Below are 10,534 nucleotides of genomic sequence, written 5' to 3'. Positions count from 1 at the left end.
GGCGGAGCAGCTACCATCTTGGAACGGGAGGCGGAGCAGAGACGACTGGGAGCGACCGAGCGGGCCGCCGCCGCCGCCATGAACCCCGAATAGTGAGTGAGCCCCGCCCGCGCCTTCCAGCGCAGCCTCGATCCCGAGTATGAGGCTGTACTCTTTACCGGGGTTCTCTGGTCCGGGTCAGGACTGCGCGGCGCCCCCACATCCGGGTCCCTCTTCCGCTGACCCCCCTCTCACATCCGGGTCCTGCCCCTCCCCCCTGGGGGCCCCGGGACCCCGGCTCAGCACCCCGAGTCCTCGAACTGGGCACCCAGAGACAGCCACCCTGAAGGACAGCACTTGGAGCTGAGACACCAGCCCTACCAAGCCTTATCGGTCAGGTGACCCCAGAGCCCTGTTCTCTCCGGGCGTCAGTTTCTCCACCTGCTGCTTGACTACGGTCCCGACGCTTCGGAACCCATCACTGTAGTTTTTGGTCTCCGGTTCAGACACTTTTAGGTCGGGCCGTCAATCTCTCTGCCCGTCCGTTTCTCTTGGAGCCCGATTCGTGGGGCCGGTCTAGACACTGGCCCCGAAGCACCCCTTGGGGTCTTGTCTCTTGCGGGTCTCCGCTCCAGAGCTACAACCTTGCCCCGTTGCGTCCCTCGGTCGCGTCGGCCTGTCGCTTCCGGCGGTCTGTCCTTTCCGCCCTCTCCCCATCTTCGTTCAGCCCCCAGCGCCACTGTCACACCCCTTCCCCTCGCTGTCACGCTGCGGATGAAGTTTAGATTAATGTGGAATTTCCTTTCCCCTTTCAGTAGGATTCTGTAGTCCTCAAACTCTTCTCACTTCTTGGGCACTCCCACGGTGGGTAGGTGGCCCACATCTCGTGCCTTGGACTTCTGGTTTCCCCCCTAAGTATCAGTTATCTTCTTCCTCTCTCCCACTTCCTTTTTCTCCTCCAGATCTAGGCCTCAGGTTTCCTTGGGGAAGGGTGAAGCTCTAACTGGATTAGAAGGGAGAGTGGAGAAGGGAACCAGCAGACTCTCACAGAGACTTTGGAGTCTCACAGACCTGGTTTCAAGAAAAGTTATCAGCTGTGCAGCTTAGGGCAAATCGCTTCCCTTCTCTGACCTCTGGTTTCCCCCAGTTGGCAATAACAGCACTCACCTCACAGGACTTTCGTGAGGCCTGAATGAGATGATGCATTTGAAGTACTTTGCACAGGGCCAGTCACAAGTAGGAGCTCAATAAATATTAAGTGCTGTTATCATTGCCACTTACTGACACTTTTTAATGATAACATTCTATCAGGCTTTATTTTTTAATAATTATTTTATTTTATTTATATATTTACTTATTTACTTATTTAAATTTGATCAGAGAGGGACAGAGTGAGTGAGAGAGAGAGAAAGTGAGAAAGCAAGCTACCAGATCCAGGACTCAAACCACAGCCGACCATAGAGGAATCCAGCGCCCTTAACCACCACGCCACCTACTGGTCCCTCTATGCTCTTTACATAGCTACTATCTTCACTTAATAGGTTACAGGCTGGGCCCTAGCTTCCACTTCTGGGACCTCCCCTGCCAGGCCAGGCACACCACAGGGCATGTAGTGGGGTTCCCTACTGACCGAACCATGGAGTCTGTTAGAAATCAGGGTAGGATACTCAACTCTGTCACCTGATGGTGATCCTTGGTAAGTCATGCCCCTCTCTGTGTTTTGTATTTCTTCCCTGTAAGCTGAGAGCCCTTTGGTCTAGCTGTGTTATTGGGGAGAAAGGCTGGCTTTCCCAGACCCGGGACTGGTGGGAGGATCTAGTGAGCACAATAGTATCCTAAACTGAGGTATGCCTCATGGTGTGTGTGTGGTGTATGTGTGTGGGGAGCTGTGATTGTGACTTTAGGATGGTGGCAGGTGGGCTCCCTGCCTTCCTTCACACCTTCCCATCCTCTCTCTCCAGTGACTACCTGTTTAAGCTGCTTTTGATTGGTGACTCGGGCGTAGGCAAGTCCTGCCTGCTCCTGCGGTTTGCTGTGAGTAAGAAGCTTCCCATTCCGTCGATCTGGGGTCCTGGCTGGTAGTTGGGGGGAGAAGGAATGATCCAGAGTACAGTAGTTGCATGATCTGGGAACGAAGGACAAAGTTGCAGGACCCACGAGCAACATCTGACTGAACAGGGCACCAGACTGAGAAAGTGGGACAGTGATGGCTGAGGCGTAGCAGTTAGGAGCCCACCTGGGGCAGGGAGCAGGAGGAAAGCTTTCCATTTGGGCCTGAGCCTATTCACTCAAGCTATTTCACTGTCCCCTGAACTTGCAGGATGACACATATACAGAGAGCTACATCAGCACTATTGGGGTGGACTTCAAGATCCGAACCATTGAGCTGGATGGCAAAACCATTAAACTTCAGATTGTGAGTGTCTCTCTTCCCAAAACCCCTAGTATAGAGACATCCACTTTGGAGGGGAGGGGCTCTGAATATAGAGCCCAGAGCTGATCTGCACTTCTCCCTGCTGTTTCTAGTGGGATACAGCTGGTCAGGAACGGTTTCGGACTATCACTTCCAGCTATTACCGGGGGGCTCATGGCATCATCGTGGTGTATGACGTCACTGATCAGGTAATATCCTGGACCACCATCTTCCGCTTTGCCTTAAGGCTTTGTCTCTTATGTCTCTTCCCTCTTCCCATCCTTTTGCCCTGGGACTTCCTGGAAAGGAGACTGTACTTAGAATCATTTCGTAAGGAGGGAAATTGCCACAGAAATGACTCTTTCCAAGGTCCTACCTACAGTAGTGTCTTGGCAGAACCAGGCCTCATACCTCTCCTCCCCTCAACTGTCAAACTTGCTACCTTATTCTAGACCTTCCATGTATCTGTGTTTTGTGGGTTAAGCAGCTGTTTGGCCACTGTTGTAGGCTGTGGCTTCCTGTGTGAAGACATGGTCGGGGGCAATTCAAGGCCCTTAGTCTAGGAAATAAGGGGGCCCTGAACTCTGGGCCCAATGTGAGCAAAGTTCTGGGAGCCTGAAAGAGTCCCACCATATCTTATAGTTTACATAATGTGTCACATCCTTCAAATAGCTTTTTATATTATTTTAAATTTTTAATGTAAAAAAATTAATTCATGATCGAGAGAGAAAGGCATCCCTAGCAGACTCCCCATGCCACTGATCTACTTCCAGTCCACTTAAATCATGGGCACACGTGAGCTTGCACGCCTGGTCTGCTCAGGATGGTTGTGTGCCACATCTGGCCCTAAAATGCTTTTTTTTTTTGGAGAGATTTTCACTGTAGGGCGCGTGCGCTCGCCAGACAGACAGAGAGAGACATAGAGACAGAAAGCGAGAAATCACCCCCCAGGGGGGATGGTCACGCCGCAATCCCTTCTCCTCCATTCTCCTCTCGGGATCTTGGGCACGCACGCACACGCGCCCGGCGTGAGTTTTAAGCCACCAGGTCCGGGACACGAACTGTGGTCGACTACGTGGGAATCCAGTGACATAGCCATTACGCTAACTGCTGGTTCCCCCCTAAAATGCTTTTGATGTTTATCAGAGGTCTGTGTTATAGTCCCATCTTAGAGACGAGGCATTGGGTTCAGGATAGTGAAGCAACTTGTGGAGAGTCCTCCAACTACATCAGTGGCAGTGGCAGAAAGCCTCGTCTGCTGATTGCACCTGCTTCGCTTTTCTGCCAAACCGTGTTGCTTCATGGAGGCCATGCCCTGCGGACATGGAAGAGTCCCTGCTCTGAAGGGCAGCTGGACTCTAGCTCACGATGACTTGTGATCCCCCTGCCCATCTTCCCTGCTCTGGACAACAGGCTGCGGGTAAACTTTGTGCCCCTCATGCAGAGGTCATCAGGAGTCTCCTAGCTGCCAAATTCAGTGACCTCATTTCAGCCCTTGTCCTGACTGACTTCTGGCTTTTTAAAAAAGTATTCTCAATATGTGAGATGATTAAGGTATGACAGGAAATCTCTCTCTCCCTCTTTATTTATTTATTTATTTATTTATTTATTTATTTATTTTCAACTTGCCAGAGGGCACATGTGCTTTCTGGCAAGAGACAGAGAGAGGGAAAGTGAGAAAACTTTCCCCATGGAGCCTGGCCATGCTGCAATCCCTTCTCCATTTCTCTGTCCTTTCAGGATTTTAGGCATGCACACACACACACACACACACACATGTACCCAGGGGGTTTATTAAGCTGCTGGGCCCAGGACTCAAACTCTGCAGTCAGCCATGTGGAATTCATAGCTGTAACCACCATGCCACCCGCTGACCCTTCTCTTGGCTTTTAACTTTCTTCTTTCTTCTTGAAAAGTTTATAATCCCAAACTCCCCTACCTCCTGCTGCATTTGATTTGGTGTCTTTGGTGTCTTTACTGGTTCATTCTGTATTGCCCTCACAATACCATATTTTATGCATCCTAACTCTGACCCACTCTTTCTCCTTACTTTCCCTGCACAGTTCCAACTGCTGTCAAGGTTTGGCTTCTGTCTTGGGTTCTGGGACTTCTGTATCTAAACAGGTCATACTGTGGCTCCCCTACTCTGTCCATGTCTGGGCTGGCACTTTGTGTCTGTAGTTAGAAAAGTCTAGTCTTCACAGGCTAGCAGATGATGTGGTAGTTAAGGTGCTGGATCCCACATGACCAGCTGCACAGTTTGAGCCCTGGACCTGGCAGCTTGAAAAACACACTAGGCGCATGTGCATGTGTACTGAAAGTCCCAAGAGGACAATGAAGGAAAAGGAATTGCATTGTGGCCATCCCCCGGGGGGGGTGATTTCTCACTTTCCCCCACTCTCTGTCTTTGTCTCTCTCCTGTGAGCACTCGCACCATGGCAAAACCTAACAACAAAAACTTCTAAATTCTAGTCTTCACAGTTGTACCCTGTGAACTAAATGGTAGAGACTGTGTAAGGAAACACTTGGAGAAGTGTTCAGTAACTTGCCCTCAGATAGTCTCTCCTGAACCCTAGACTATCTTGCAGAACTCAAATGTCTAGCACTGGCTTTACCCTCTCTCCCCAAACCAACTCCTACATCCCCATGTTTAAGAGAAAATTAACTAGAGGGGACGTGTGCTCACCAGAGAGAGACAGGGAGAAAGAGAACAAAGAAAGTGAGAAAGCACCCTCCACAGGGCATAACCATGCTGCAATCCCTTCCTCATTTCTCTCTCTTTGTCTCTCTCTTTTTTTTCTTTTGGAGAGGTTTTTGCTATAGGGCGCGTGCACTCGCCAGAAAGCCAGAGAGAGACAGAGAGACAGAAAGCAAGAAATCACCCCCCAGGGGGGATGGCCATGCCGCAATCCCTTCTCCATTCTCCTCTCAGGATCTTGGGCATGCACGCACATGCGCCCGGCGTGAGTTTAAGCCACTGGGTCCGGGACTCGAACTGCAGTCAACTACGTGGGAGTCCAGCGACATAGCCATTATGCTAACTGCTGGTCCTTTTTTTTTTTTTTTTTCAAGTTTTACAATGGGTGCTTATGTGTTTACCATAAAGAGAGGGAGAGAGAAAGTGGGAAATCACTCCCTAGGGGGACGGCTACACCACAGTCCCTTCTCCTCCATTCTCCTCTAGGAATTTTGTCCATGCATGCACACACACCCAGTGTGGTTTTCAAGCCACCAGGCCTGGGACTCAAACTGCGCAGTCAGCCGTATGGTTTCCAGCTGCCTTAAGCACTACGCCATCAGCTAATTCGCATCCCCATTTTTCTAACAGTTCCTGTCATCCTGACCAGAAAATACTTCCGCCTTGTCCCATCAATCTCAAGTCCCCTCTGTTCTCTCCCTATCATCTCTCTCAATCTGTCGCTTCATAATAATAGCAGTGATGAGGATAATAGCAGCTCTTGCTAATTGAGCACTTATTATGATAGAGGCCTGCATTCATTCCCTCATGTTTACAAGAGCCCTGCCAGGAGGTACTATTTTATAAAAATGAGGACAGACTCAGGTCAGATGACATGAATATAGTCACACAGTAAATACCTAGGCCAGGGCTTCACCCAGGGTGGTCTGACTCTAAATCCTGTTTGCTTCCCTGCCTCACTCCCTGACTCAGGCACATCTTCTCTTCCCGTAGCTATTTCAACCACCTCTCAGTGGCCTGCCTTTTCTTGCCAATCAGTCTGCCTCTGCAATCCTACTAGGACTGTTTTGTTTTGTTGTGAGGTTTTTGCTATAGGGCGTGTGCACTCACCAGAAAGACAGAGACAGAAAGCAATAAATCACCCCCCCGGGGGGGATGGCCACACCACAATCCCTTCTCCTCCATTCTCCTCTCAGGATCTTGGGCACGCACGCACACATGCCCAGCATGAGTTTAAGCCACTGGGTCTGGGACTCGAACTGCAGTTGACTACATGGGAGTCCAGCAACATAGCCATTATGCCAGCTGCTGGTCCCTGTTTTGTTTTTTGTTTTTTGTTTTTAATTTTATTTATAATTTATTTGCTATAGGGTATATATCCTCATCAGAGAGAGAGAGAGAGAGAAAGGAAGCCACCAGATCTGGGATTTGAGCCACTGTTGGGCATATAGGAGTCCAGGGCCTTAACCACCATGCTACCTGCTGGCCCCACGACTTTCTTAAACATAGGTGTGATCCTGTTGCTCCTGCCTAACAAGACCTTCACTTGCTCCTGGCTGTCCAAGACTTAGCCAAGCCAAGACCCTGCCCTTCTTCTCTGCTGCTTAGGGCCTGCATGCCAACAACATCCTACTTCTCCTCACTCCCAGGGACACCATGCCCCTCCCCTTCTGATCTGATAGCCCTTCTTCACGAAGCAGTTTGTGCCTGCAGACTTAAGAGGTCAGCTGTAGGCTCCCCAGGCAGAGGTGTCCTGGGGCACCCCATCTTGTCCCATCTTGCCACTGTGTATGTTTTGGTATATTTCTTCACTGTCTTCAGAATGCCTTAGGGCAGGCTCAGGTAAGAGTTCCCTCTTTGAGCCCAGTGTATTTTCAGCAGGCCTTTGTCTCCTAAGAAGAAAAAGTGGCTCTAGCTTGAACATTCTCCTAAAGTTCTGTCTCTTGTCTCGGTGGAAGGTTGCTGGGAAAGTCTGAGGCTAAGTGATAAGGTCATTGATGCCAAAAGTAGGATGAACGTTGGGCTCTGTGCCCAGAATACTTGTTTCATAGAAGGCCAGGCTCTCCTCTGTGAGGTCCCTTTACCTCCCACTGGTCTCCAAAACTGTAAACTTACTTAAAGGGATTTTTAAGAGTTTTGCTATAGGGTGAATGCACTCAGCAGCAAGAGAGGGAAAGTGAGAAATCACCCCAAGTGGGGATAGCTACCCTCAGATCCTGTCTTCATTTTCCTCTCAGGATTTTGGGGCACGTACACACATGAGACTGGCATGTTTTTCAAGCAGCTGGGTGTTGGACTCAAACCATAGAGTCAACCAGGTGGATTCTGGCTGCCTTAACTACCACGCCACCTGCTGGGGAATTTTTTTTTTCTTAAAGGTTTTTGTTGTAGAATATGTGAAGTCCCTGGAGAGAGAGAGGGAAAGTGTGAAATCATCCCTTGGCAGATGGCCATACCGCAGTCGGTTCTCCGTTCTTCTCCTGGGATTTTGGGCATGCACGTATACATGCTTGGCATGAGTTTTAAGCCACCACATGTAGGACTTGAACTGCAGTTGGCCATGTAGGATTACAACACCTTAACCACCATGCCCCCCGCTGGCTTTACAGGGGTTTTTAAGGCCACTGTGGGGAAGTTGGTGGTCCTTGCTAGCTTGCCCTCTCTATTCCTGTTTCCTTTCCAGCCTGCTTCTCTTCCAGTGCTATTCTCTGCTCACATGTAGTTAGACCCCGTAAGTGTCTCAGGGAACAAGACAACTGCAGGGAGCAGGTCTGAGCAGTTGTGGAGGTGTTGGGGCTGTGGGTAGACAGCCATGCCTATACTGGGCCTGGCTTTTGGGGTCCCAGACAAGGTAGGTTGGAAGGAAAGCCAGACTTGTGACTTGGGGTTCCTCTGGGTCCCTGGGCCCAGGATAACTCTCTTCCCCTCAGAGAAGCCCTTATCCTCCAGGTGAGGGGTAGGTGTGGAAGTTGGAAGCAAAATAACTGTCGACCCTGGCCCCCTGTAGGAATCCTACGCCAACGTGAAACAGTGGCTGCAGGAGATTGATCGCTATGCCAGCGAGAACGTCAATAAGCTCCTGGTAGGCAACAAGAGTGACCTCACCACCAAGAAGGTGGTGGATAACACCACAGCCAAGGTGAGCAGGGCTGGGCTGGCTGCCCTGGGTGGGCTGGGGCCCACTGACCCTCACCCCACTCCCCTCCCTGTTCTCTCTTTCCCCTCGTCAGGAATTTGCAGACTCTCTGGGCATCCCCTTCCTGGAGACGAGTGCCAAGAATGCTACCAATGTTGAGCAGGCCTTCATGACGATGGCTGCTGAAATCAAAAAGCGGATGGGGCCGGGGGCAGCCTCGGGGGGCGAACGGGCCAACCTCAAGATTGACAGCACCCCTGTGAAGCCGACCGGTGGTGGCTGTTGCTAAGAGGGGCACATGGGGTGGGACAGGAGGGGTCGCCTTCTCCAGATGATGCCCCTAGAGGGGGCAGGAGGTACCTCCCACTTCCTCTCCTGGGGCATTTGAGTCTGTGGCTTTGGGGTGTACTGGGCCCCCCATCTCCCTCTGGCCCATCTGCCTGCTGCCCTGAGCCCAGGTTCTGTCAGGGCCCCACAGAGGACATCCAGGACCTGTGGCAGGGGTCGGGGCTGGGGCTTGCTCTGCTGCTGCCTCTAGGTAACTTTAAAAGATGCCTCACCACACCCCTTTCTTTGGAACGAGGGCTCCTCTGTCTGCCTCCCTCCCCCCAATGTATGCTGCACTGGGTTCTCCCTCCCCTTTGTCTCCTTGCTTCCCAGAGCTGAGGGCCTTCCTGACCCCTACTGCCCCTGGCTACAGTCAGCACCTGGAGTCAGGAGTATGGCTGTGGGATCCAGGACCTCAGGACAGGCAGGGGGCCATGGCCCAGCAGCCCACCCTTCTGTCCTCTCTGTTTCCCTCCCATCCCTCCCACACTCACAGCTTGAGCCGTCCAGCTGGGGTGGGGTCTGAGCTTGTCTAGGGCAGGTGGGCGGGCAGCTGTACTGGGCCTGTGTCTTTAGCCCAGAGGGAACCTGCTCCTGCCACCCCCTGCCCTGCCAGAGCTAGGCCCATGCGCTGCCTGCCCACCGTTCCCCTTTGTCCCTGTGGCAAGCGGAGGCGGAAGGCCCACCGTGCCAGAGGCCAGGCCCCAGCCTTAACCCTCACTCTGCCAACACCTATTCCCTGAGGCAGCACATCTGGCTTATCCACCCTTCCATCCCTTGGAGCCTAAGAGGACAGAACCTCATCCTCTGCCGCTCCTCCTGTGAGGAATGTGGGTGCAACCCAGGGTCAGGGGCCTCTGCTCACTCCTCCCTACCCAGGATCCTAGCCCCCTGCCCTCTGGCACTGCTTCTTCCTGCAGAAAAACCAACCTTTGGTCTCTACCTAAGAAGCCATGTCCCTTGTGCTGTCTCTTGCCTGTCCTACTCATCCCCTGCCCTCCAGCTTGTATTTAAGTCCCTGGGCTAACCCTCAGGGTGCCCTCCATTCCCATGTTCCCCTCTGGTGTTATGTCAGGCATTTTGCAAGGAAAAGCCACTTGGGGGAAAGATGGACAAAAAAAATCAATAAATTTCCACTGGCCCTCGGGTGAGCCGAGGGTTTTTGCAAGGAAGTTGTGGTGGCTGAGTGTGGTCTGTGGCCTGAGCCTTTCCTTGAGATTGGAGATAAAACTGGAGCCTTGGACTTGGGGGGGGGGTACAGTAGGGAGCTGGTTTGGGCTGTGTGACCTAAGGTTGCTGGTAAAAGCCCTTGACCCACTTACTGGGGGGCCAGGAGAGCTGGCTGCTTGTGCTTCTGTGGCCTGTCCCCAAGGACCCAGCACGGTTCTGTCAGGGAGGAAGGCAGGCAGCCATCTACAAATACCTAGTGAGCCACTGCCAGTGTTCACCCAGGCACATGCCCAAGATGTGGAGTTGGGCATCAGCCAGAGCCAAGAGCCAGGGGGGTCTGCAAGTGTACCCTATTGCACCTGGCCTGCAACCCTTCCGTGCTACCCCATCTTCAGCCCCTTATCCCACCTTTGCTCTGGCTTCACACTAGGTGTCTGACCACTTCGCCAGAATGCGTCGCAGTTCAGGTTTCTAGGTCCGGTCTCCTGTCTCCGGCACTTGAGTGAGATGCATATGTGGGGATAGGGTGTGTGGGGTTAGGGGTGTGTGCCATCCAAGTGGACCAAATGTGGCTGTGCCGAGCTAGTTATGTGACGGGAGTGGGGAGCGGAAGGTACCAAAGATAAGTGACCATTTCTGTGTTCCTGAGGGCGCACGACCGTGTGCTAATGGGGCACTGGTGGAGCCCCGGCCGGGCCGGGTGAGGCGGGCGGAGGGGCGCAGGGAGACCCAGCCCCGCCCAGGGCCGCTCGCACGGCAGCCCCGCCCCCGGCTCCGCCCCGCCCGCTTCGCCCGCTGGGGGGGGGGGGGG

General features: G+C 52.5%; 1 protein-coding gene across 1 annotated transcript; it reads left to right on the top strand.

Moving 5' to 3' along the window:
- Positions 1 to 7: 7 nt before the first annotated feature.
- On the top strand, positions 8 to 9,725 carry RAB1B (RAB1B, member RAS oncogene family). The gene is made up of 6 exons (XM_027769398.1): positions 8 to 92; positions 1,941 to 2,013; positions 2,300 to 2,395; positions 2,506 to 2,601; positions 8,098 to 8,229; positions 8,321 to 9,725. The coding sequence occupies exons 1-6, from the start codon at positions 79 to 81 to the stop codon at positions 8,513 to 8,515; spliced, it is 606 nt and encodes a 201-aa protein (XP_027625199.1). The 5' UTR covers positions 8 to 78; the 3' UTR covers positions 8,516 to 9,725.
- The last annotated feature ends 809 nt before the right edge of the window (positions 9,726 to 10,534 follow it).

Source organism: Tupaia chinensis, unplaced genomic scaffold (genome assembly GCF_000334495.1).
Source record: "Tupaia chinensis unplaced genomic scaffold, TupChi_1.0 Scaffold149501_1, whole genome shotgun sequence".
NCBI classification, from domain to species: Eukaryota; Metazoa; Chordata; class Mammalia; order Scandentia; family Tupaiidae; genus Tupaia; species Tupaia belangeri.
This window is presented reverse-complemented; position numbering and strand designations above follow the sequence as displayed.

What these genes read in the sequence shown, in the direction of transcription:
- RAB1B (XM_027769398.1), top strand. An exon ending in GCCTGCTCCTGCGGTTTGCT is followed by an intron (nt 2,014 to 2,299) that starts GTGAGTAAGAAG and finishes CTGAACTTGCAG; the next exon opens with GATGACACATATACAGAGAG. An exon ending in TGGATAACACCACAGCCAAG is followed by an intron (nt 8,230 to 8,320) that starts GTGAGCAGGGCT and finishes TCCCCTCGTCAG; the next exon opens with GAATTTGCAGACTCTCTGGG.